The sequence below is a fragment of the Nyctereutes procyonoides genome, unplaced genomic scaffold (genome assembly GCF_905146905.1).
Source record: "Nyctereutes procyonoides isolate TBG_1078 unplaced genomic scaffold, NYPRO_anot_genome, whole genome shotgun sequence".
Taxonomy (NCBI): Eukaryota; Metazoa; Chordata; class Mammalia; order Carnivora; family Canidae; genus Nyctereutes; species Nyctereutes procyonoides.
In genome coordinates, this window is record NW_026575135.1 from 7,678,538 (window position 1) to 7,705,404 (window position 26,867).

Sequence of the window (26,867 nt, forward strand, 5' to 3'; positions counted from 1 at the left end):
TCATTTATTTATTCATGAGAGACACAGAGAGAGAGAGAGAGGCAGAGACACAGGCAGAGGGAGAAGCAGGCCCCGCTCAGGGAGCCGACGCGGGACTCGATCCCGGGTCTCCAGGATCATGCCCTGGGCTGAAGGCGGCGCTAAACTGCTGAGCCACCCGGGTTGCCCCAGTCTTGATTTTAAATGGGTGTTTGTGTCCCTCTAAATGTGGCTTCTTAAGAAGTAGGCTTCTTGGCTGAACTTGCCATTTGAGGAAGGCAAGATGCCAGGAAAAAACCCAGTGACATGACTTTCCAAGATGTGAGGAAATAATTTTCATCTCACCTGCATGGAGTTGGAAGGAACTGATCCTTAGCTGGGTATATGGAGAAGCGCAGAGTGTGAGAGCTTTTGAATTAATGTGAAATTTCTTCAGTGCACTTTTCTCACCGAGTCCATTCTGATTCTTCAGATTTTCAAGGCTTCTCCAGGCAAGGGCTTGCACGTTCTCAGACTTGCCTCTCTGGCTCGCCTGCCAAAGCTAAACTCTTGCCTCTTTGACACTCCTGTTCTAGCTCAGGGTCCCCCAGATGGGTCTTCTGATTCTGCCCTAGAGCATTCACATCCAGTGGGGCAAACCAGGTGGCCACTCCCCAGACTGAAGCCAGGAAAGCCCTGAGTGTGTGTGTGTGTGTGTGTGAGCATTGCTCATGGTCACACTGAGGGGCAAGTGCAGGCTCTGGGGGAGTGGCTTGTGCTCCAGGGAGAACTGAGTCCATAGAAAGGCAAGGCCCATTCATGTATTAGCCAACATGTGTTGAAGACCTAATTAGCTTCATTTTACAAAAGGGCTTTAGAAAGGTTAAGGAACCTTAATATATCTAGCAAGTAGCCAAATCAGTTCTCAAACCTGGGTCTGTTTGACTTTCAAACTGAGGCTATTAGATGAAAGGAGTAAATACAGAACACCGGGGCCCTGGGATCAGGTCATCGTGTCCTGCTCAGTTTTGCTACTTTCTGGTAAGGAATTGTTCTGGCTGTGGATAAAGTTAAATAGTCCTGTATATACAATAGGACAAAAGAGAATTTCCCCCTTGATTAGTTAAATATGTTAATCCGGTTGCTGAGTTGCTCAGAATGTTTCTCGTTCACAAGCAAACATGTTATGACCTTGGAGCCCCCATGGAATCCACCACTTGGAGAAGTTATTCTAATGAACTAAACATGTTTACCCAGCCAAGATTCTAGAATAGGTTAGAAGAGTGATGGTTTGTGAACATTGAGAGGTAGCAGCTCATTAAAAGTAAAAAAATCACGTCATGCTCATCTCAGGGATAGGTGATAGGTACTTCCAGACTTCGTTAAGACAATTGATATCTTCGACAATGCCTGTGGACAGGATGGAATTATTGGTTGGATGATGGTCCAGTCCAATTGTAATGGGAGCCACAGTGTGGCTAGTGGTTAAGGGTATGGTCCTGGAGTCAGGTATCTGGTTTCAAGCTCTGACTTTCCCACCACTTGATCTGGGTGACTTCAGCGCAGCTACTAACCCACTCTCTGCTTCACTTACTTCCTCTGTAAAATGGGAATAATAATAGCATCTTCCTGATGGGATTATTGTGAGGAATGAGTTGAAAATAATTAGTAATAAGTGGTGAAGTGTTAGAACAGTGGCTGGCATGCACAGGATGTCATACAGGAGTCATTGTGATTAGCTCTCATTATAACAATCATTGTTATTAGGTTGTTGAATGACTGGACACAAAGCAAACTGATTAATGACTTCAGTGACTCATACAGAGCTGATCAGTATCTAGAAACTCTAAGTCTTTTCCATACCATCACTACCTAACCACATTTTTGCCCTGTAGGATTGGCACTGCCAGTACCAGAAGTCTACCAAAAAATCCATTTATTCACTCACTGTCTTTTGAGGAGTCTGAGGCAGATGGGCAGGCTGGGAGATGAATCTAAAAATATATTTTAAGAATCCTCTGTTAATACCCAAAACTACATGATTCTATTAGCAACAATTGTTTAACTGAGTTTTTGTTGGTTTCATTTCATTTTGTTGTGTTGTTTGTTTTTTTTTAAATTATGTTTCCCCCTTTCTTGACATTATTTATCCTGATGTTTTTCACTGGCTTGAATACTTTAAAAAATCTTTTTCAGAAAAGAAATGTCAGGGGTTACCTGGGTGGCTCAATTGGTTGATCATTCGACTCTTGATCTCGGCTCAGGTCTTGATCTCACTGTTCTGAGTTCAGGCCCTGCATTGGACTCCGTGCTGGCTGTGCAGCCAACTTAAAAAAAAATGATTAAGAAAACAGGTTAAAAAAAGATTAAAAAAAAGAAATGTCAATAATATAATTTCTGAGATCCTTCATGTTCTAAAGTGTCATTCCTTGACTTAAATATAGTACTATGCTTGCTTCCTTTTCCTTAGAACTCTGTAAATATTATTCCATTCCTATTTGGTGTTTCAGACAAAAAGTCCTAGGTCAGGTTGGTTTACTCTTCATTATAGATTATCATTTCTTCCTCTCCTGTTTTCAGAGATTTTTCTTTTAATCCATGAAATTCAGAATGATTTTCACTTTTCAACATTAATGTCTGTTGCCTCAAAAGGCTGTTTTTTCCTTTTTAAGATTTTATTTATTGATTCATGAGAGACAGAGAGAGAGAGGCAGAGACACAGGCAGAGGGAGAAGCAGGCTCCATGCAGGGAGCCCGATGCAGGACTTGATCCCGGGACCCCAGGATCACGCCCTGAGCTGAAGGCAGGCGCTAAACCACTGAGTCACCCAGAGATCCCCTCAAAAGGCTGTTTGGATGTGAATACATAAGCAGAGGAAATTTTTCCTTTGATATTAGCTTTTTAAAAGATTTATTTATTTATTTATTTAAGAGATTGAGAGAGAGAGAGAGAGCATGAGCGGGAGGGGCAGAGCTAGAGAGAATTTCAAGCAGACTCTGCGCTGAGCACAGAGCCTGACTCAGGGCTCAGTCCCATGACCTTGAGATCATGACCTGAGCCAAAACCAAGAGTTGGACACTTACCCGACTGAGCCACCTAGGTACCCCCTACAATTCCTCTTAAAGGAATTTTACATCTTTTGGATCTGGTCTCATATTGTTTACTGTCCTATAGCTTCTGCCTCATATAATTTCTTTTTCTATATGTTTCTGGAGAATTTTTTTAAAGATTTTATTTATTTACCCATGAGAGATACAGAGAGAGAGGCAGAGACAGGCAGAGGGAGAAGCAGGCTCCCCTCAGGGAGCCCAATTTGGGACCTGATCCCAGGACCCTGGGAACACACCCTGAACTGAAAGCAGATGCTCAACCACTGAGCCACCCAGGTGCTCTGGAGCGTTTGCCAAGTTGGAATTTGCAAATTTAGTTTTTAGCAGTGACCAACCTCTATTGGGTTCAATGCCTCTATTGGTTTTTTATTTTTGACATTCATATTTTATTTTTAATTTCCAGAATCTCATTGTTTCTTCAGGAGTTCCCCTCTTTTTGTATTCATTACAATATCTTCTTTTTTTTTAAATATTTTTAAGTAATCTCTATACCCAATATGGGACTTGAACTCACAACCCTGAGATCAAGAGTCACACTGTCCTGACTGAGCCAGCCAGGCACCTTGATTACAGTATCCTCTTAAACTCATTTGGACTTCCGCATCTCTTCATATGTCCAGAGTGTTCTGGTCATCTATTATAATGGTACTCCCTGCCCCACCCCCTGCTCGGCTCCACTGAATGGCTTAAAACAGCACTTTATTATTACTCACAGTTCCATGGCTAGGTGCTTGTCTCACTCATGTGGAAACATTCAGTTGGCGGCTGGGCTGGGCTGGTAGGTAAAAGAAGGCTGCTTCTACATCCTAGGGCCTTGATGCTGACTGTTGGCCAGGACACCTTAGTTTTCCATGTGGTGTCTCAATTTGAGGGTATCCCCTGAATGGCTTCTCTCCCAAGCATGATAGTGTGGATTTCCTTACAGCATGGCCACTGTGTTCCAACAGGGGGATAGAGGAAGCTACCAGTCATCTCCACGGTTAAGTTCAGAGCAGGCACAGGGTTAACTTTTGCATTTTATTGTCTTAAGCAAGTCTCCAGACCAACCCAAGGGGAGAAGAGATGGATTCCACTATTGACTCCCTAAGAAGTGGCCACCATCTGTAGTGATGATCTCCCAGATTTCCCCCCAAATTTGCTGCAGTAAGATGTAGGTTGATCAGAATTGGTAGCTTGTAGGGCCTCTTTCAGGATTTAAATGAATTACTGGCTCCTAAACAATGATTAGTGAGTGATGAGGAGTCCATTGGGCCACGACCAGAAACAAACAAACAAACAGGAGAATATAGTGAATTTTAATAAAGGCAGAAACAAATTTAAAAGGGTTCTGATATTATGTTCTTCCTTTTTTTGTAAAATTATGGTGTTAGTGTAGGTTTTAGAAAAAACAAGACAAAACCAAACACTCTTTCCTGGCAAAATAGAATATTGGCCACTTTATACTGGTCCTTCCAAAATAACTGGCCTTTAAAATCCCAGAGCCTGGTAACCACCAGGTTTTCTTCAGTCTCGCTCATCTCTTGCTCCCCTGCCTCCTAACCCCCCACCATGGTTCTTGCAAGTGTCCTGGGATAAGTCCCATTTCACTTAAGGTATTTTTTCCTTTAGGTGAAATTCGTGTGTGTGTAGCTCTGATGGAGTTCCTGAAATTTTAGTGTTGTTCTCTAAGCCATTCCTGGGGGAAAAAATCTGCTAATTGGCAGAGTGAGTAATCCAGTCTCTGAATTACTGTGTGGTTTTTACCCCTGTACCTAATGCTTTTGGTAATCTTTAGTTTAGGGGAAAAGTCTGCCAAGGGGCATAGTCTTTTTCTTATTGAAGTTTATCATAAATTCTTATAATCTCGGTAAAAATAATGAGACCCTTCTGGAGTTTCCTCTTATACTACCTGCCTCACCATTCCATGCCCAGGAGCTAGAAAGAATTTTTCACTCTGGTTTAAATTGTTTTATATTTGGAGTTCTACTTCAGCTATTTTTTTTTAAGAGAAGGACAGAGGAGGGGCAGAGGGAGAGGGAGAGAGACAGAGAAAATCTTAACCAGGCTCCACGCCCAGCATGGAGCCCGAGGAGGGGCTTGATCTCACAACTCTGGGATCATGACCTGAGCTGAAACCAAGAGCCTGATGCTTGACAGGCTAAGCCACTCAGGCACCCCATCCTTCAGGTATTTTAATATGAGGTGGAGGCCATCCTTACTTTGTAGTGATTGAATTTTTTTCAGCATTGTTTTTTTGGGCTTGTTTTGTTGGGTGTCAGATAGTTGGTGATGGTCATTGGTTTTTGTAAATTTCCAAAATATCCTGACAAGGATTTATTGAAAACCTTTTAGTGCCAATGGTATAAAGGGTATATGAAAAGAACCTTTGAGGAATGAAATAAAATTCATGATGCCATTGCAAACAAATGCATCCATTTTTGTAAGGGTAGATTGAGAATGTGAGAACTGGCTGTTCCAATACTCCCCCCTGCCCCTGTGTTTCCCCTTTTTCTGTTTTTCTCTCCCTTCTTGTATCTGGGTCTCAAGACATAGATGAGTGTGAGGTTTCCGGCCTGTGCAGGCATGGAGGACGGTGTGTGAACACTCATGGAAGCTTCAAATGCTACTGTATGGATGGATACCTGCCAAAGAATGGGCCCGAGCCTTTCCACCCGACCAGAGACGCCACATCATGCACAGGTGGGTTTCTGCCAGAGAAGGAAGCTTTTTTGAAACTGGGATTCTGGTCTTAGAGGACTTTCTCCTGCTCTGAGCCTGGGTCCACAGCGTCTGTGTTGGGGATGTGAGCGGAGATTATCTATTCCTTTGCGTGTCTGTACAACTTGTGAAATCCAATAACACAAGGTAGAAGGGGTTGGCTATCTTACATTTTTTTTTGAAAGCTACAATTAGTAACCTTCCAGGATTGTTAGCAGTTAATAGATAGTCTCCTATTAAAACGTGATTTTAGGTAGTAAACATAGCTGATCTGGTAAAGACCAGCAGCAGAAAAGTGACTCTGGAAACGACAAAGCCATATATAGGAAGGTATTTTGCAGTTCAAATTTTCTACTTTACTGGGCTAGACTTCTTTTTAACTAGTGTGAATTAGTGAAGGTTGATTGCCAAATTCCATCAGCTTTGTGCTTGTACAGATGCTATTCCCTATGGAAGGCCAGAAGATTGAATAAAGACAGTTGTTGGAAACATGCCCAGAAGTCAAATGGAAATGAATCAGTCTATGTAAAATACCTCTCAGGTGTGTGTATGGGGGTAGGGGAATGATGGGGTAGAGGTAGAGAGAGAGGATGAATTTTGAAAATTCATATTCACGTAGTAATGAATTTGACGTTAATTTATTTTCAGAAATAGACTGCGGCACCCCTCCTGAGGTCCCAGATGGCTTGATCATAGGAAATTATACTTCTAGGCTTGGCAGCCAGGTTCGTTATGCTTGCAAAGAAGGATTTTTCAGTGGTCCAGAAGATACAGTTTCAAGCTGCACAGCCTCGGGCACATGGGAGTCCCCAAAATTAAATTGTCAAGGTGAGTTTTCAAAAGGTTCAGGTTCCCAGCTTCCATCATTTTGAGATTGTTTTCATACTTCTCTCTGATTTTCTCTTTCGGATACTGAATGCATTAAAGAGATCCGATGAGTTCCTAGTCTCTAGTATTCTCTTGGTATTTTTAGGAATAGTTATCCTCTGCAAATAATAATAACATCTTTTATTTTTCTATATTTATAAAAATTATGTTTCTCTTGATTGACCCACTTGGTTAGTATTTTCAGAGCAAAAATTTAAATAGTAGTATTGATTTTGAGTCTTCTTATTTATGACTTTCATGGCAGTGGTTTTAGTTTTTCATTGTTCATTTGTGGTCTTGGCTCTTTTGATGCTATGGATATCTACTTATATATTCTTATGTACACTGATCCAGTTCTATGTGCCAAGTGCTCTTAAGCACTTTATATATCGATGCATTCTCTTAGACACGTGTTAAAGTGGCCATCTATGTTTCTGCTTTAAATAAGTCATATGGTAGGTTATATTATTTGCAGATAATGGTCTTACATACTAGTATCTGGAATGGATTCTGGGTCTTTGGATTTTATTATTCTTTTCATCTGGATTATATTTGCTAAATTTTCTTTAGAAATTTTACATTGATATTCAGAAGCGAGATTGGTTTACTTTATTTTTTTCTATGCCATCTTGGTTGGGTTTGGTGTCAGTATTATTCTAAATTTAAAAAAAAGGATGTGAAAGAATTTCTTTCTTCATTCTCTGGACTATAAATAGACTTTTAAAAGCTTTGGGAGATTTCACTTGCAAATTATCTGCATGTGGCTTTTTTGGAGAGGTAGTCCTTGGGTTATCTTAAAAAATCCTGTACTGGTCTAAGTTTCCTATCCTTTTTTGGTATCCATTTTGGTAATTTACATATTCCTAGAAAATCATCCATTTTACCTAGATTTTTAAACTGTTTTGTAGAGAGAAGCAAAAAAACACTCATCTTTATAATTTTTTGTAGTTATAGTTGTTTGTAAGTGAAAAATTAGAAACAATCCCAAATATCTATCAATAGGAGGCTGGTTAAATAAATCATGACATATAATGAAATGGAATATTATGCAGCCAATAAAAATTCCATTGGAAAATTATATTTATTGATATAAATTAGTCCTAACAGTCTATTACTGAGTTATCAACTATATGAATAACATGACATTAATTTTAAAAAACTCATGTACGTATATGTTTAGAGAAGTTTAGAAGGTTATACAGCAAAATATAAACAGTGGTAACTCCCTTGGGGGTTCCTGGATGATTTTCAAATTTGATATTCTTTCTGTAGTCAAAGAGTTTTAAATGTATTAGACAAAGTAACAAAGCTGTTTCCATTTTGGAAAAAAGAAAACAGTTTTCATTGACTTTATTGGGTAGCCGGAAAATCTCAGTGATATGCTTGGCTAAGTTAACTCTTAACACTGTTCTGATTTGCGATTCAGGCTCTAAATACATTTTAATAGTTAATTATCATCCTGGGGGGCTAGGAAATTCTAAAAGTACATTTTAGTTCTAACATTATCTTTCAATGGATCAATTAAATGCAGAACTTCAATTAAAATGTGCCATAATGCATATCAAAGAACTCCCTAAGGATTTATGTAGGAAAACCCCAATAATAGAGTTTGTGGGACTTTGAGAACTAGTAGTCATCTGGATTATTGGACTGAGAATGGGGAAAGTTAATTTAGAGAAGAGTACTTGTTACATTCCCCAAAGAACTGTTATTTGGAAGATCTTCACTTCCTTTTTCCCTCGTCTAATAACTGCTCCGTCTGCCTGCTGACACCCTCCACCTCCTCCCCACATGGCCACTGGCTCCTCTAGGCTGTGTCTGCTCCTCTGAGCACACCCCTTCTTATTTATCCTTCATCATCCCTCGGGCTTCAGAATCTGGGCTGCATGCCAGCCGGCACTGTATTTTCAGCTCAGAGGTATAAAGCCACAGGAATTGGGACTTCCACTAAAAACACTGACAAACTGTGAACTTGGATGTTGCTGAGGAGCAGATACTCAGGGAGGGAGCAGCTGTGTGTTACAGATGCACCTTTGGTGGCCGATTGACAAGACTTCCCCATCAGAGAAGGTACTGTTGGTGGATCCCATTGTTTGCCTTCTTCCCATTACTGTGACCCTGGAGGCTCAGTTGCCATGGCCAGGACCCTGTGACATGTGCCCCCATCTGAGCAGGCCTCAGGGGTGAGAGCCAGAAGTGAGAAGGAAAGCTTCTAATGCCAGGACTTCTGTGGCTCCCTGTTCTGACTTAGGTAGGGGCAGATGGAAGCATCAATCCCACCCTTCCATCAGCTCTCTGGAAAAGTCGGAATCAACCTCGAGTTTGTGTTTCCTATTATTCTATTATGATTTTTTTAATTTTCAGAAAAGGTGCACAATGTATGTGGAAGCTTAAAGAAAATTTTTTAAAAAATTTATTTTAAATTTTTAAAATTCAGCCGAGCCAGAAGCAAAGTGAAGGAAACACTTCCAACTGTGTTGTCATCAACAATAAATCCAGAGTCCAGGGCCGATGCTAGATATCCTATAGATCTTGTGACTAAGAACAACTGGGGTCTGGGAGAAGAGAAAGCGCAGGTACATCACGAACTCCTACATATTATGTGAGAAGAATGGATAAGATGGGAAATAGGGTGGTTTCCAGGGAAGAGGCTACTTGGGTGCTCTTCCCTTTGCAAGGTTTGCTTGCTGTGTGAGAGAGCGGTGAGGAGTGCTTTGTAGGATAGGTAGGCCGGGTAGAGGGTTCTGGGGAGAAAATAAATCTGTCTTTCAAGATAAAATCCAAACTTCTAACCATGGCCTCTGAAGCCAATAGGCCTTTTTGGCTTTTCTGTAGGTTACATCTGCTATCATTCTCTCCCAACCAACATGTCAAGCTTTGTCAGCTTCAGGGCCTTTGCATATGCTTCTCCCATTACTTACATTACTTGCCAACCAGCTTAAATTTTTTTTTTATATTGTGGCAAAATATATGTAATATAAAATTTATCATTTTCACCAAGTACACAATTCAGTGGCATTAAGTACATTCACAGTGTTGCCCAGTCATCACGCTTATCTAAGTCCAGAATGTTTTCATCACCCCAAACAGAAACTCTGTAGCCATTAAACAATAACTCCCCGCTCCTGTGTCCCCCAGCCGCCCGCCCTCATTCTATTTCTGTCACTGAAAATTTGTGTTCTAGGTGCCTCATATGTGTGGGCTTGTATGATATTTGTCTTTTTATGTCTGGCTTATTTCACTTGGCGTACGTAATGTCTTCAGGGCTCACCCATGTTGTAACAAGAGTGAGAACTCCATTCTTTTTTAAGGCTGAAATATTTCATCCTGTGTATGCACCACATTTTGCTTATTCACTCATTTGTTGATGGAGTCTCCCTGCTTTGGGCATAGCAAGCTCCTTCTCATATTTCAAGTTTCAGCTTGAAAGTGTCAGGAGTGACAGTGTTCTCTTTCTTAGTACCCAATATGTAAGTACCTGATTTATGATTCTTTGTGTGGTTTATATCACTCCTACTGGACTGTGAATCTAGAAGCCCTGCAAGCATGGTGTCTTCCTTAGCACGATCTCTCACTCCCTGGCACAGTGCCTAGCATACCTGAGAGCATACTGAAGGCCTGTGGAAGCACCCTGAATCCCCTCCAAAAGGCGGCACAGACCATGGCAGACATTATGGAGTTAGCTCCTCAACTGCCATCCCAATTTATCATGTGGCCAAGCCCTGCTGAAACCCTGGCCTCCTCTTTTGTTTCAGCCCTCGAGCTTCATGTCTTTTCCTGATTCCACATCTTCTTACTTTGTCTTCTGTATCTCCACGTTTGCTTCTCACTTGGCATGACATCTCTGTGCTTTAATGAACCAGGAGTGAGGCCTTGGGGCTGACTCCTGGTTTTCCCTATATCTGTACATATGGCCCTCAAAAGATGGGTAGCCCAGCCCTGTGGGCTGATTGCAGAGGCAGAGTTTCTCCTTTGAGTTGGTTGATAAGAATGAGACATGGTTTCTAAAGTCTAATAGTAGAGCCTGATTCTCTAAAGATAGTCAACCCTTCAAGGTGGTTTTCTATAAACATTGTCTCATCTGATCTTTAGAAATGCCTTGTGAGGTGGTTTATTAGCTTATTTCTCATTTCACATATATTGTATTTACAGCTAATGGTGGGTATCATATCCCATTAAGAACCAGAGATAGGAAATGAATTAGCTTGTGTCGCTAGTTTATGTATTAAGATGAGAACCCAAGGCACTTTCTAGAAGGCAAATTCCATGTTGAAGCGACCCTTGTGAGTGCTGGAAATGGGAGGCGATGAGGAAAAGCAGAAGGGCGTGGAAGTACACGGTGTGGTCTGCGGCCCACCCAGAAGAATATGTATTGGAGTCAACTCCTCATCTTTTGAGATTCTCATAGAGCTCAATCTCATCTCTGCAAAGTTGTCAGTGTTTGAAAAAGTTTTGATGTAAGTTGGAACACAAATTAGGACGTTCAGGTGAGAGGGCGGCAGACAAATTTTGTTGTGTTGCTTTCTCTGAAGTTTTATCAGGGGTGAGGGGAGGGGGTGTGTGGAGAAGATTCACATCTAGACCTGGCCACAAAGAGTGCTGTGATTGACTCGTGCTGTCTGCTGTGGGTGACAGAGGACGACACAGTGGCAGCACACCTATCTTGTGTTTTTATCTTTTGTGTTCCAGGTAATTATTTGAAATAGATTTTTTTTTTTTTGGTACCACACCACATACTGATCTTTTAAAACATTAAGGAGAACCATATTGACTTCCTGGGTGCGTGCAACAAGTCTCTTGTGTTATCCTTTTTGCCAAGTAAGTGCCATTACAACATGTCACTTACAAATGGTTGGAGTCAGGATGCCTGGGTGGCTCAGTGGTTGAGCATCTGCCTTCAGCTCAGGGCATAATCCTGGAGTCCAGGATCGAGTCCCACATCAGGCTTCCTGTGAGGAGCCCACTTCTCCCTCTGCCTGTGTCTCTGCCTCTTTCTCTGTGTCTCTCATGAATACATAAATAAAATCTTTAAATAAAAAAAAATGGTTGGAGTCATTTGAATGTGCAGAATCAATGAGGTTGCTGGTTATGAGACTACCACAGGGTGGTGAAGCGGGAGCTTGAGAATCAGCAAGAAATGTATTCACCATCATAATAAGAGGGTCATAATCTAGTGGGTAGTGGCAGGTAGTATTTCTGACAAAAATGTAAGATCTTTGTGAAACTTCCTACCATAGAGGGAGAAGGTCTAAAATTCTCCAACTTTCATGTTACCTAATTTATTAGTTTTCAATTTAAATACAAGTAGAGCATTAAGATGAAGAGTTTTATTTATTTTTATTTTTTAATTTATTTTTTTTATTTATTTATGATGGCCACAGAGAGAGAGAGAGAGAGAGAGAGAGGCAGAGACACAGGCAGAGACACAGGCAGAGGGAGAAGCAGGCTCCATGCACCGGGAGCCCGACGTGGGATTCGATCCCGGGTCTCCAGGATCGTGCCCTGGGCCAAAGGCAGGCGCCAAACCGCTGCGCCACCCAGGGATCCCAGATGAAGAGTTTTAATGTTATTTTTATTTTTTTTTTTTTTATAAATTAATTTTTATTGGTGTTCAATTTACCAACATACAGAATAACACCCAGTGCTCATCCCGTCAAGTGTACCCCTCAGTGCCCGCCACCCATTCACCCCCACCCCCCACCCTCCTCCCCCTCCACCACCCCTAGTTCATTTCCCAGAGTTAGAAGTCTTTATGTTCTGTCTCCCTTTCTGATATTTCTCACACATTTCTTCTCCCTTCCCTTATATTCCCTTTCGCTATTATTCATATTCCCCAAATGAATGAGAACATACACTGTTTGTCCTTCTCCGGTTACTGTGGCCAAGTTCAAAAAGGGTGTTGCCTGAGTTCTTCTCTGGGATTTTGATGGAATCTTGTCTCACATTTAGATCTTTCATCTATTTTGAGTTTATCTTTGTGTATGGTGCAAGAGAGTGGTCCAGTTTCATTCTTCTGCATGTGGATGTCCAATTTTCCCAGCACCATTTATTGAAGAGACTGTCTTTCTTCTAGTGGATCGTCTTTCCTCCTTTATCGTATATTAGTTGAGCATAAAGTTCAGGGTCCACTTCTGGGTTCTCTGTTCTGTTCCATTGATCTATATGTCTGTTTTTGTGCCAGTACCACACTGTCTTGATGGACACAGCTTTGTAGTACAACCTGAAATCTGGCATTGTGATGCCCCCAGATATGGTTTTCTTTTTTTAAAATTCCCCTGGCTGTTTGGGGTCTTTTCTGATTCCACACAAATCTTAAAATAATTTGTTCTAAGTCTCTGAAGAAAGTCCATGGTATTTTGATAGGGATTGCATTATACGTGTAAATTGCCCTGGGTAACATTGACATTTTCACAATATTAATTCTGCCAATCCATGAGCATGGAATATTTTTCCATCTCTTTGTGTCTTCCTCAATTTCTTTCAGAAGTGTTCTGTAGTTTTTAGGGTATATTTTGAGAACCATTTGAATGGTAAATGGTTCTCCAACCTTTTATTTTCAGGTTGCAGGTGTCCTTCTGTCTAAAATGAGTCTCTTGTAGACAGCAAATAGATGGGTCCTGTTTTTTTATCCAGTCTGAAACTCTGCGCCTTTTGATGGGGTCATTAAGCCCATTCACATTCAGAGTTACTTGAACTTCTTCTTAAAGGGGAGTTTTAAGAGTCCCCCTTAAAATTTCTTGCAGAGCTGGTTTGGAGGTCACATATTCTTTCAGTTCCTGCCTGTCTTGGAAGCTCTTTATCTCTCCTTCCATTTTGAATGAGAGCCTTGCTGGATAAAGTATTCTTGGTTGCGTGTTCTTCTCATTTAGGACCCTGAATATATCCTGCCAGCCCTTTCTGGCCTGCCAGGTCTCTGTGGAGAGGTCTGCTGTTACCCTAATATTCCTCCCCATGAAAGTCAGGGACTTCTTGTCTCTTGCTGCTTTAAGGATCTTCTCTTTATCTTTGGAATTTGCAAGCTTCACTATTAGATGTCGAGGTGTTGAACGGTTTTTATTGATTTTAGGGGGGGATCTCTCTATTTCCTGGATCTGAATGCCTGTTTCCCTTCCCAGATTGGGAAAGTTTTCAGCTAGGATTTGTTCAAATACATATTCTGGCCCTCTGTCCCTTTCGGCGCCCTCGGGAACCCCAATTAAACGTAGGTTTTTTTTCCCTTAGAGTGTCATTTATTTGCCTTTATCTGTCTTCATGGTTCTTTAATTGTTTATCTCTTTTTTCCTCAGTTTCCCTCCTTGCCATCAACTTGTCTTCTATGTCACTCACTCGTTCTTCCACCTCGTTAACCCTCGTCGTTAGGACTTCTAGTTTGGATTGCATCTCATTCAATTGATTTTTAATTTCTGCCTGATTGGATCTAAATTCTGCAGTCATGAAGTCTCGTGAGGCCTTAATGCTTTTTTCTAGAGCCACCAGTAGCTGTATAATAGTGCTTCTGAATTGGCTTTCTGACATTGAAGTGTAATCCAGATTTTGTAACTCTGTGGGAGAGAGGGCTGTTTCTGATTCTTTCTTTTGAGTTGAGGTTTTCCTTCTAGTCATTTTGCTCAGTGCAGAGTGGCCAGAAACAAGTTGTATTGGAACACGGGGGAGTATCACTGGCCCCTCTAGCTGGTCTTCTGGGGGAGGGGCCTGCTGTGCTGATTTTCAGGTGTTAGCACTTGGGGGAGCTGCTCTGCCCCTGCCTGCTGCAGGGCTCAGCGGGGGTTGTTTACCCGGTGGGGCCCCAGGAGGAACAGTCGCAGTTGCTATGGCAGCTCTGGAAGCCTGGATTCAGCCTCCGCAGGAACTACGGGGCTCGGGGCTCTCAGCTCTCCGTCCGCAGGGCCTGGAGGCTCCGGGGCGGGGCCGCTGATCTGCTCAGCTCCGGGCAGGAGCGTCCTCGCTGTCCTGGGCCCTCCCGGCCTCTGCCTGTCCCGGGGGAGGCCGGATCCTGGGCTGTGTCCCGGCGCCCTGTGCTCCGGGGCCTGCGCTGTTGGATTCGCGCTCCCGCCCCGCAGCTCCCTCCCTGGAGCCGCTCCCGAGCCCCTCCGAGCTGCTCCGGTCGGTCCCCGCCGTGCGCGCTGCAGCCCTTAGGGAGCTCGGAGCACTCTCCTGCGCTTGCAGGTGTCTGTTAGTGTCCCCGGGAGCCCGAGGACATCCCCGCCCTCCTGGGTCCTGCTCCAACTCCCTGCGAGCCCCTTTCCGCCCGCCCGGGAAGGTTGGTGCAGCTCCTGCTCCTCCGGGACGGGGCTCTCCTGTCCTGGGGACACTCGCCCCGGCCTCAGCCCGGCTCCTCGCGGGGCCCCTCCCCCTCGGAGGCCTTTTGTTTCTTTATTTCTTTTTCCCCGTCTTCCTACCTTGATAGAAGCGCGGACTTTTCTCACTGTAGCATTCCAGCTGGTCTCTCTTTACATCTCAGGCCGAATTCGTAAATTTTCAGGTTGGTTTGAAGGTTATCTAGGTAATTTGGTGGGGACAGGTGATTTGGGGACCCTGCTCTTCCGCCATCTTGCCCCTCCCCCTTAATGTTATTTTTTGAGAAAAGAAAGATCCATGTGCAGCTCAAAGTGTCTCAACAACCATTATCACTTCTACAAATGGAAGATCCTTATGAGGGATCCACTGATAAACTCTTTCTTTCTTCCCTGCACTCATTTTTTTCCCCTAGCCTGTCAGCCCTGCAGTTTCTGAAGTCTTCGGATTCTAGCTGTTTTCATACTAGACACCAGTTGTTGGCAATAAGTGTTGTTATGTGAAATGGAAAGTTTTTTCTTCTTCCAGGTGAGCTTCCTCTGTGAATACGATCTGAAGGAAATGTATTGTTTATCGAGGCTAAAGTTCATGGAAGACTCTAGACTACAAATACATCAAAAAGTTATTATTTTTTTTTCTGCTGCCTTAAGGGCGAGTGGACTTTTTGGTACTAATGAGCTCATTAGCTTAGTTACAGCAGTTAATAAGCTACCCTTGAGAATGTGCTTCATGGATAGTATAACCCTCCTATTTTCCTTTGATGATCATAATAACATTTTCTAAATGCAAGTTGCCACATACCGAGATGCTAGATTCCAGCCCCCCACATTGATGATATGTGGAATTTAGGACTCAAATGATCCTGGAATGAGGCTCTAACTACATGTGGCCAAATTTAGGAGCATGCCAGAAAGTGCGTGAAACTGTCTTACGGTTACGTTTTTCAGCCCATTCCTTAGGCCATAATTCTTATGTGTATATATCACAAGGACTCATGTTCATAATCATATTAATAACACATGATTGCAGGGGATATTCTAAAAATATGGGATGTAGATATAGCGCACGAAGAGCTTACCATTAAGAGGGAAAAGGGAAATTTTTACAAATGAAGAAAATACAGGTCTACTTGCTGAATTATCTGATCTAGAACACACATATAGTGGAGACTCTGGTGTTAATCCACTAGACTGTTTGGACCCTTACAACCTGCCACAGCCCACTGATCTCTAGGTGATATGTAAATCTGCTTTGACTCTAAGGTGCAAGAGTGACATTTCTGTTATTGTTGTGTAAATGAAAGCTGATTTTAATATGATTTTCTTTAGTTTTCATACTTGTTTCTGCTCCTCTGCCAAAGCTCCCCGGCTAGTAGTTTATTTCTCTGGGAAGACTTTTTTTTGAGTCAATATCAGCATGTGGAATAGGTCTATCATTCATTCTCCTGGCAGTTGGCAAAACATCTGCCTCAATTTATGGACACTATTGGTCTGTTTTTTTCTTTCTCAGCTTGGTATTTATTGGTCTCTAAAACAGTTTTAGATGGAGCTTATATTATTCTGTTATTTCTGAAATCAATCACATTATCGTGCTGATGTTTATAATGAGAAGCAGCCAATGAGGATGACATTGGCGACACAGCCAGATGCCACAAATTGCCAATACCTTTCATCAAATAGATTTCCTTCTGGAATATTTTCTTGGGTAGAATATTAAAGCTAGTAGTGTGGATAAACATTTTTACCTTCAAGATATGAAATAGAGTTATAGTCTGAATGTGGTCCTTGAAACTGGCACAGCACATCCCCCCTCCCCTAAGGAGACTTGTTTTGAAGCTGATTATTTGAATAAAATCACAGATAATAGGATAGTAAAGACAAATTCCCAGCCATGGGGGCACCTGGGTAGCTTAGTCGGTTAAGTGTCTGACTCTCAGTTTCAGCTCAGGTCATGTTCCCAGGGTCCTGAGATCAAGCCCTCCATGGGGCTCTGTGCTCATCAGGGAGTCCGCCTGGGGATTCTCTCCATCTTCCCCTCCCCCAACTTGTGTGCTCTCTCTCTCTCTCTCTCTCTCTTCCTGTCAAATAAATAAATAAATCTTAAAAAAAATTTCCAGCCATGTTCATAATTAGTTGACTGTATTGCTGATACATATCCAAATGTTGTTCCCTCATAATATAATTAGCTAGAGAAATGTGTGCTTAAATGAACACCCCTAATGCATATCTAATGCAGATTTGTGCTCCTTATTTTTCCCTTTCCTTTGAATAGAAACTGTTTTTAAATGGACTATTTCCTTGTGATATTGAGAACTTTGGGCATTTTGTGTAGAACCATATTTTTATTACCACCTATTGCAGCCTCTGTTGATTGGTTTTGAAGTATTTCTTAAGAGTAGTCGCCTGCTTTCTTGGGTACCATTTGGTCTGAGTAGAAGTGGCAGTGGCTGCGATCTCTCTTAAGCATGATGGGAATATCTGTGACATGGCCATGTGCCAGGACAGACCCAGGCCTGGGTCTGTCCCCTGTGTTATGGGGTTAAACAACAGTACTAAGGCAGCTTTAGGGTATCTCACAGATGTAGGGGTAAGTCTATTTCCAGCAGCTGTCTTGCTCTGGGAAAGCTGTTGGAAACAAGATTTGGCAGAGGAAGTTGTTATAGAACCATTCCATACTGATTTGAATGCTCCTTCATGCAAATTTTTCTCCTGAGCTAACTTCTAAGCTCAGTCCTAATCAGGGTCTACACTGGACCCCTTTATTGTGAGGCTCCTCAGATTTAATGGACCTGGACTTTGGGGCCATACATCCCACAGTTTGAATACTAGCTCTATCTTTCACTAGTGGTGTGACTTTTGAATGAGACTTAAGCCCTTAGGAGCTCTTAGGGGCTCTTAAGCTCCATATTCATATCTATAAACGACATGAGAAAAAAACCATCTACCTTGCAAGGTTTTTTGTGAGGAATAAATAAGATAATATATATCTAATAGGCTTATGTTTAGTAGAATTTTGATGAATGCTATTATGATTAAAATGATTGAAGTCTGAACAACATTCCCAGGATTCCCTGGTAGAAAACTGAGATTAGTTTTTTGTGAGTCTATTACTCTGCTTTCATTTACTTGGCGTTTGGTAGGTGTGTGTTACCGATGTTGGGTTACAAATATAAAGGTAATGTATACTTGTTATTTGTACTTACAATTTACTGATGACTTTTTCCTTCCTCAGGGGCTGTTATTCATTTCAAAGTAACATTTACTGCATCTTGAACAATGATAAAGCAGTAGCAAGCTATCAATGAACAGTTATTTATTGAGTATTTACTATGCAATACATACTATTTAAGCAGGCATGGGAGGGTACAAGAGATGATTAAATAAAGATTCTGTCCTTTACAAACTGGCCATATATTTGGGGAGACATAATATATTCATAGAAAGACATTAAGCCCTCAAGCATGTGATGATAAATGGTAGCTATTCATATTAGTATTTAATTTAGGTTCTGAGTTGAGCGTGTGCATAAAAATCAAACTTGGAACCTTGTAGAAATGTGGATGCCAAGAACCCAACTCAGTGCCACTGATTCAGAAGAATTATCTCTGGGTAAGGGGAGAGGCTGTGAGCCACCAGCATGGGTGTTTTTCCAAAGGTCCCTAGGCAATTCAGATGTACAGCGGCTGTTTAGAACCATGTGTTTAATCCAAGCCATGCTAGAATCTTCTCTAAATATCTCTCTGCAAGAGACTATCCAACTTGAATAGCTATAGCATGGGATCTCAGAGAGTCCTGGTTGCCTGCCACTGGGCATCGCCTTGAGTTGCTGAACCTTAGTCCCTAGGGACCAAGCTACTGCTCTCTCATCAACTCCCAAATTAATATTTGTGGTAATTAATTTTTAAAAATCTTGTATTTTTATGTGCCTTCCATTATTCTTGGTCACGTCCAAGGATGGAAGCCAATTTAGATATCTTCTGTACTCTTATACCTTTAGAATCTCTGCTTCTCCCTTAATCTGATTACCTATCACTGGATTCCCAAACCTCTCCAATATATTATTTAGAATTCTAGTTTCAAGGTCCATAAACCTACATAAACCTATACCCTCAATCTCTTCACTGCTGTTCCCTCTATTTCCTGCTATAACTGAACCCTGGCTTTAACTAGAAGATATTTTAGATGTCAACAATGACTGGGCAGCCTTATGAAACATTAACCACCTGTTCGGTTGGTTGCTTATGTACACATAAATATACTCATGTCTTGCAGTGTTTTGGGACGGTTGATATGTCTAAAGGTTTGATGCTGGGAAAAACATAATGAGGGCCAAGAAGCCTGGTCCCTAGTAAATGTGTATGAAAAGAAAACAAATCCCTGTGAGCAATATGGGACTTGCAAGGTGGGCAGGGTTGGAGGATTTATGAAATGAGCACCTGGATCTGGTCCCGTAACTGCTCATGATGTCAGTCTGCACTGATGAGAGACTCACTCTTCTTTTAAAATCTCGGAGGCGAATGACTGGTCAGGTGGGTTGAGCTGTTGTATTGATGTTCTCATGAGAGTGTTAATGACAACAGATGAAAGTCTGCTCTGGGAGGCCTCCCTCAGGGAAAGAACTCTGGGTTCTTCAACAGACCAGGCATTCACACTGGGATGGAGGCATGTGCAGTTCCATTAAACCCACCAGTTCTGTACTGGTAACTCATTTAAGAGAAGCTACCTTTTTCTAAGGCCAAGAGTGGTTGATGGGGATTTGGGAAAATGATACCATTTTCTCTATCTTGAATTCTTTATCTCAATAAATGCACTTATATTTTATTTTTTTAAAAAATAGTTATTTACTTGAAAGGGAGGGAAAAGAGAAAGAGTGTGAGTGAGCATGAGCAGGAGGGGCAGAAGGGGAGGGAAAGAGAATCTCAAGCAGACTCCTTGCTAAGCCCAGAGCTAGAAAATATTCCAATTATAAGATTATTTACATTATGAAGAATTCCTCTCACGACCCTAAGATAAGCCTGAGCTGAAACCAAGAGTCAAACACTTAACCCACTGTACCACCTGGGCACCTCGCACTTACATTTTAAAAGCCTACATGTCAAAAGTGCCTAATTTTCTTGCCTTTCTGCAGACTTGGGAGAAAACTAAAAATCAGAATGAATATCAAATGTTATATATATTTTTCTCTGCATTTGGGTCTAACTGGGACTCTTGGCTACATTTGGAATGATTATGGCCTCCTTATTTTAGAATTATTATGCTTTCTTGAATAAAATTGTGTCTATGAACTTCTCACTACTGTAGGAGGAATTAGCATGTCTGTTTCTTCCCTTTATTTCTTTCCCTCATTGCTCAGAGTTTTTGAAATAATTTAGAATTTTATTTTCAAATTATTGATTTTTTTTTACATTGTTCAACTTTTCGTTGTAGGATCCTTTACTACTAGATGTATCTTATCTGCACATCATGCTGATTTCATTGCTTTGCTAGTGTTTCTTCTAAAACCTGTCCTCCACTTTTCTTAGGATATTTATTCTGGTTCATTTATTGTTGTTGTTAGGCAGGAGTTTTTTTTTTTCCAGAAACAATACACATACGGATTTTTAAAAATTGTAAAATATCTGAAAAAGACTTTTAGTCTTACGTGAAATAGAATTTGGCTAAGTCTAAAATAGTAGCATCATACTTCAGTTCCTTCAGATAGTTTCTGTAAGTATTCTAGTGTGTTCTAGTTGTCAGAGTTGCAGAGAAGAAATTTCATGTCAATTTTGTAATTCTAGGCTTGTCTTCCTCTATGCAGTTGATTATTTTCTTTTATAGAAACATAAAGTGAATGTTTAGACTGTATGTACTTTCCCTATTAATTTGCCTTAAAAAGTTCAAAGATTTTGTATATAATTTCATTTAATAATCAGTTGGCAACAAAACTACAATTGCCTTATCATCTACTTTAGGAGTTTGTGATCTCATGATACATAGTAAAAGGTACCTGAAAATCTTAATATTTAAAAGAACCCTGGGATGGATTATTTCATTGACCAAGGAATTCTTCATAATGTAAATAATCTTATAATTAGAATATTTTCTATGTGTGCGTGTTTGTAAATTTCATTGACGTCAGGCATATCTCTTTACTTCTGAGCAGTCTTCTATATCTGCAACTGGATTTTTTATGGGGTTCATGTTTTCTCTTATGACTGGACTCTATCATTACTAAGTGTTTATTTCTATAATATGAATTATAAGGAAAGAAATGGGGGGGTCATAACTAGTGCTGTGCTACTTCCCATTGCAGAAATCAACTGTGGCCATCCTCCGGAAGTGCAGCATGCGGTCCTGGTGGGGAATCACAGCTCCAGCCTGGGCAGTGTGGCTCACTATGTCTGTCAAGAGGGTTTTGAGAGCCTGGGAGGAAAGATCACTTCTGTTTGCACAGAGAAAGGCACTTGGAGAGAAAGTACTTTGACATGCACAGGTATGGACTCCATTTGGTGGGGCTTTTGTTTCCTGGAAGTGACACCCAGCAGGAGTAGTGGGACCTCCAGCTGCCTGGTTGCTCCCTCTGTGTACTCTGCCTGGCTGTGCCATTTACCTGACTGGGCACCTGGCTTGAGATTTGCCAGCTAAATCCTGAAGATTTTGAGGATGGATTGGGAAAATAAAGTGCACAGAAAATTTCACGCATATATCTTTGCAACTCACCTGAAATCACAGTGATTTCTATCTCCTCTACTTGGCTGGCTGAGAAATTTTTCTCCATGAACCATTTTCTTAGGGGCGTTGGCATACTCAAAAGTCCTAACTTAGCACACGTTGGCAGCTTTTCAGAGAAAAGGTGGTGTAATGGATAAAGAGGTTTTAGTGTTTATTTTTATTTAAAAATTTTTAATTAATATTTTTTATGTTGTGTTAAATACACACAACAAAATTTACCACCTTAACCATTTTTAAGTATACTCACATTATTGTGCAACCAATCTCCAGACCCTTGTCATATTGCAAAACTGAAACTGTGCACTCATTAAACGTTACCTCCCCATTTCCTCCTCCCGGCAGCACCACCATTCTACTTTCTGTTTCTGTGGATTTGACTAATTTAGATACCTCCTATAAACAGAATTATGTAGTTTTTGTCCTTCTGTGAATGGCTTACTTCACTTAGCATCATGTTCTGCAGGCTCATCCATGTTGTTGCAGATGATGGGATTTCCTTCTTTTTAAACACTGAATAATATTGCATTATATGTATTTACCACATTTTGTTGACCCATTCATCCACTGGTGGGCACTTGTGCTGCATCCGCCTTTTGGTGATTGTGAATAGTGCTGCTGTGAGCATGGGCATACAAATAATCTCTTTGAGAGCCTGCTTTCAATTCTTTTGGGTATATACCCCATAATGGAATTACTGGTGAAAGGGGTTTGGAGACATCCGTTCAAATTCTAGCAGTGTCATTATATGAGTGGTGTGTCACCGGGTAAGGCGTTATTTGCTTAGTTTCTTCATTTATAAAAGGGGGAAAATAAAGTCTGCTCAGTTTCTTCATTTATAAAAGGGGGAAAATAAAAGCTGCTTTTCTTATTTCAAAGAGTTATTGAGAGAAAATCAAATGAGATCATCTGTGGAGAACATTTTGAAAAAGTTAAAGCCTACGTACACGTTAGGTCTTTTACTGAAATTATTGGCCTATCTTGAAGAAGGTCTTCTCATGACTCACAAGTATGCATTTCTACCTGTTTTATTTCACACCACTGCCTCCAAGTAACAAGGTGGGAGAAGGCAGTGACTCTGTTTATGATGGTTGGGCAGAAGGTGTGATAGGCAGTTGTCTCCTAGTGTAGAATGTGTTGAATTCTAGATGTTGACTTGCTTGGCTCTAATGACAGATCTCTAAAGAGGGAAATCTCAACGTATCTTTGGTCTGGGTCTCTGATTTGATCTGAGGCAGAATTGTGGTAAGCATGTTTTGGGTGTTACTGGTCAAAGTTTTCCATAGGAAAGTCTAGCCAGAGCAAGCAAAACATGAGGACTGCTGGTGATTATTTGTCCAGAGAGCAGTGGTTCGTAACCATTTTGGGGCTAGGAATTTGGTGAAATCTATCAAATTGACTTAATAGATACCTATTTAGCTTACACTATGTATAGAGGTACTTTGCTAGACACTACCTTCCTGGAATTTATGGGGCAACAGGGTAAACGGGCTTTTCTCCAAAGAAACCTACATACACATATACATATAATATCTTACAAACTCAGGACATCTACGGACTTCCGAAATTCTTGGATAAAGCATCCCTGGAATAGATGAAGAATTCAGCTCTGCTGCTAGAACCATCTGTGCCATGCAGTTCCCACATTCGCTCATCTCTACTACGAATGGAAGAGGATGTAGGCTAGAGACTGCAAATGTAGGGTAGACGTGGGTGAGAACCCAGAGATCTAGTCCAGCTTGTTCGTAGAGAGGTCTCGTCGACTTAACCCTACTCGCACAGAGAAACAAGGGCAGACCTGTAACTACCACCAAGGGCTCCAGAGTCCCAGTCTAATTAGGGAAATTGAGAAGAGCTAATGCCATGTTGGACCAGACTGATGGTCATTCCACCCTATTAGTGTATCTCTAGTGGCACTTCTAAGAACTGTTTGGAGGAAGTGAGGCAGCCGTCTCATGCGATGCTGAATAAAACATTTGGGGCAATGTTCCTGGCCCTGAGATACTCAGGGAGGCGCTTGGTTAAGGGAGCTGGGCAGAGCTTCTGGACCCTCAGCCATTTGCTTCATTGCTCAAGCTGTTCTGCTTCCACCATTCAGAGTTCAGTGGGGGTACAGGGATTAGCCACTACATGAAAAACCAGTGGATCTGCATGGGGCATAGTAAGCTATTAATTAGCTGATGCTTGTAGAGCACTTTGAAGAACAAACATGTTATGTAACTGCTAATTATAATTACCGTCCTCAGCCTGCCACCTTTCACAAAGTCTGTGGTTCCAGCTGCAGCTGTTTCCTTGGGTTTATACAAGCTTTGATTTAAGGAGAGAAAAGGCATTTTCCCTGAGAGCTGTGATCTTTCTGGGAGGAGGCCTCTATGCCTTCAATCAAGATTGGCAGCTAAATTCAATTTCCGCAGATAAAGGGAGTGATTTACATGCTGATTAATTCACCGTGCAGTGCACACGATCTGGGTGGGTAGGTAGGAGAGGCTTCTGGAAATGTAGTGAGAGATGCTGATTACCATGGCTCTTGCCCAGCTGAACCCCCTTCTGCCTTCTTTTCCCTGTTTTTCACCCATTTCTGCACACCTCTCCTATACCACCTCCCTTTGGGTATTTTGTGTTTACCTTCTTTGATGTCCACTTCTGGATTTTCCTCCCATTTTCTGCTTTTCTGCCTAACGTCTGAATGCCTTCTACCTCTGCTCTGTGTTTTCATTGTTTACCCCTCTTTTGATACTTGAGTGTTTAGTTCCAAATTGGGTAGAATAATTTATCTTCATATTACTTGGATTGTTTTTCGTTAAGAATATTTTTGGAGGCCCTGCTTCTTTGGATTAGCAGCATGGATCTGTATATGTTTTTAATGGAGTGTGAACTCTGGCAAGGTGGAGGGACTCCCTGCCCCCCTCCTTTTTTTTTTTTTTTTCCTTTAAGGCCAGTTTGGACTGGAACCTCCAGACAGCTGAGAATTAGGCAACCATTTTAGTGTCTGGAAAAACCCCAGGTGGAAGCTTGATGTTTAGTGGGTTGGTTTACCTCAAGATCAAAGAGGCTGATTCATTCTTGATAAGACTGTCCCTGGCTTTCATTCTGCTCAGGTCATTTGGCTTTTTATGTTTAGAATCTGAGTTAATAATTATAAGGTTGATGCTCACTCATGCCACACTCGTAGAAGGGTAACATCTCTGTTGAAACACAGACTGTTGACCAGCTGGGAGCGATTCTGAGCTCCCTACCCTGACTCAGGCCATGAGTCCAAATGCCTCTGGGCCTCCTGTTAGCCTCTGGCCCTCCTGTTTTGTTGTTCATCTTCCTTTTCAGCCTGGTAAGCTTTCACTTGCAGTGATAATGCAATTCAGATGGGAAACAAAGGTCAGCTGGAATAAATGGACACATTTATATAAATAGCCACATGGCTGGGATTTGTTTGAATATGTGTATAATGTTTGGACTGTCAAGCATTGTAGCTACCGTGGACTGTGTACCGACTTATATGCCTAGGGCTCTGCTGGGGGTCTTAATGCTTGGTTTCCTTTGTCCTCTGAAAAACCCTGTGAAGTGAGTATTGTTATTTTTCATTTCATAGATGAGTAACCTGAGACTCATAGAAGTTAGGCAAACTTTCACAGAGCCCTTCAGTAACTAGCAAATGGCAGGGATGGGATTTGAACTTCGGTCTGGAAGCCCAGAAAGCCCACGATCTCTCTCCTACCAGTGTTTCCCAAGCTTGAATTATTTGTATACTCCCCTGATAATGTTTGCCATAACAAAAGTATTTAATAATAATGCAATGTTAAGTTATTAAATTAATAATACATTTATTTAATAAGTTCCTTTTAATTTTAAATTTTAAATTACAATATAAATTCGTTGACCAAAGATACTCCGTAGTGTATGTGATATTATGAGCTGGATGAATTGTGTATTTTTTCTAATATACACAAAAGTCAATACAATCCAACATATATACATTTATTCATGTGCCATAAAAAAATCATCCTAAGGTGGATAATGCATTTTAGGAAAGCACTCCTCTAAGCCATGCTACTTCTACCTATTGTATGTGACTCTAAAGACTTAAAAAAGAAAGGAAAAGAAATACAGCAGAACTCTTATAGCTAAGCATGCACTTATTCAAAGTAGTCACTTTGATTTCAGTTGATGCTGCCATTATCAGAATGTGTCTGTTTTGTAATCTCTGTTTGGGAATGGGCTTTGGAAATAGTTTGTGGGTCCTAGTAGAAGATCAGTCATTTAACTTTTGAAATCAGATACTATTTTTGACTAGAAATGATGTTGAGCTTGACCATCTGCTTGGGTCACCTGAATTTATTCCCTATGATCTTTTACTGTTTCCAAAAATAGAGAAAAAGGATATAAAATTGGAAACCAACAGAGTCTGCTGGATCAGTTCCTGCCCACAGTGGGACTTCTGAAGCCTCTCTTTCTCTTCCCAGCCTATGGAAGGAGAGTCAGGCATCCAGCGCCTTCGCTCCACGGTAGCTCTCTCCCAAGGTCCCTACTGACCACCTGTCAAATTCATGTTCTAGTTTCAGTCTTCATTCCTCTTCACCTTTCCACGACATTTAGCACTATTGATCACATATCCATACGTTCATTCATTCATCCACTCAATCAACCAAATAATAAGTATTAAAATAACTAAGGTACTTTATTAGGTGCTGGGGATAGAAAGACAAACCTAGTCTTTGCTATCATAGAGCTTCCATCCAGGAGAGATAGGCACTAAATAACTAATTACAAAATTCTTTAGTTATAAATATGATAAATACTGCAGAGAAATACTGGATGCTGGTTGAATACTAAAATATATACCTATTATATATGTACATTTATATACATGTGTGTACCACATACAGAATCCAAAGCAAAGCAAAGCAGAGGTACTTTATTACCCACTGAAGCTTTGGTTCCCCAAATCTTTTTTTTAAATTTTATTTATTTATTCATTCATGAGAGAGAGAGAGAGAGAGAGAGAGAGAGAGAGAGGTAGAGACACAGGCAGAGGAAGAAGCAGGCTCCCTGTAGGAGCCCGATGTGAGACTCAATCCCGGGACCCTGGGATCATGCCCTGAGCCACCCAGGCCTCCCTTTGATTCCCAAAATCTAATGGAGAGTTCAATTGGATGGGGTTGGTGCCTCCTTTTTTTTTTTTTTTTAAATCCAGTGAGGCCTAAGTGTCCTATAACTGGAAAAGGCACAGCCCTGCTC

The 26,867-nt window shown here is 41.3% G+C and overlaps 1 protein-coding gene across 5 annotated transcripts in view; it reads left to right on the plus strand.

Moving 5' to 3' along the window:
- SUSD1 (sushi domain containing 1) overlaps nt 1–26,867 on the plus strand; it is a 130,910-nt gene that overhangs the window by 21,471 nt on the left and 82,572 nt on the right. For all 5 annotated transcript variants that reach the window (XR_008661409.1, XM_055301940.1, XM_055301941.1 and 2 more), the window contains exons 4-6: nt 5,596–5,748; nt 6,415–6,594; nt 21,220–21,399. Coding sequence is in view for 4 of the 5 variants with exons in the window: in XM_055301940.1 (XP_055157915.1) it covers nt 5,596–5,748; nt 6,415–6,594; nt 21,220–21,399 (513 nt within the window). In the remaining variant the exon portion in view is untranslated. The remainder of the gene's footprint in view (nt 1–5,595; nt 5,749–6,414; nt 6,595–21,219; nt 21,400–26,867) is intronic.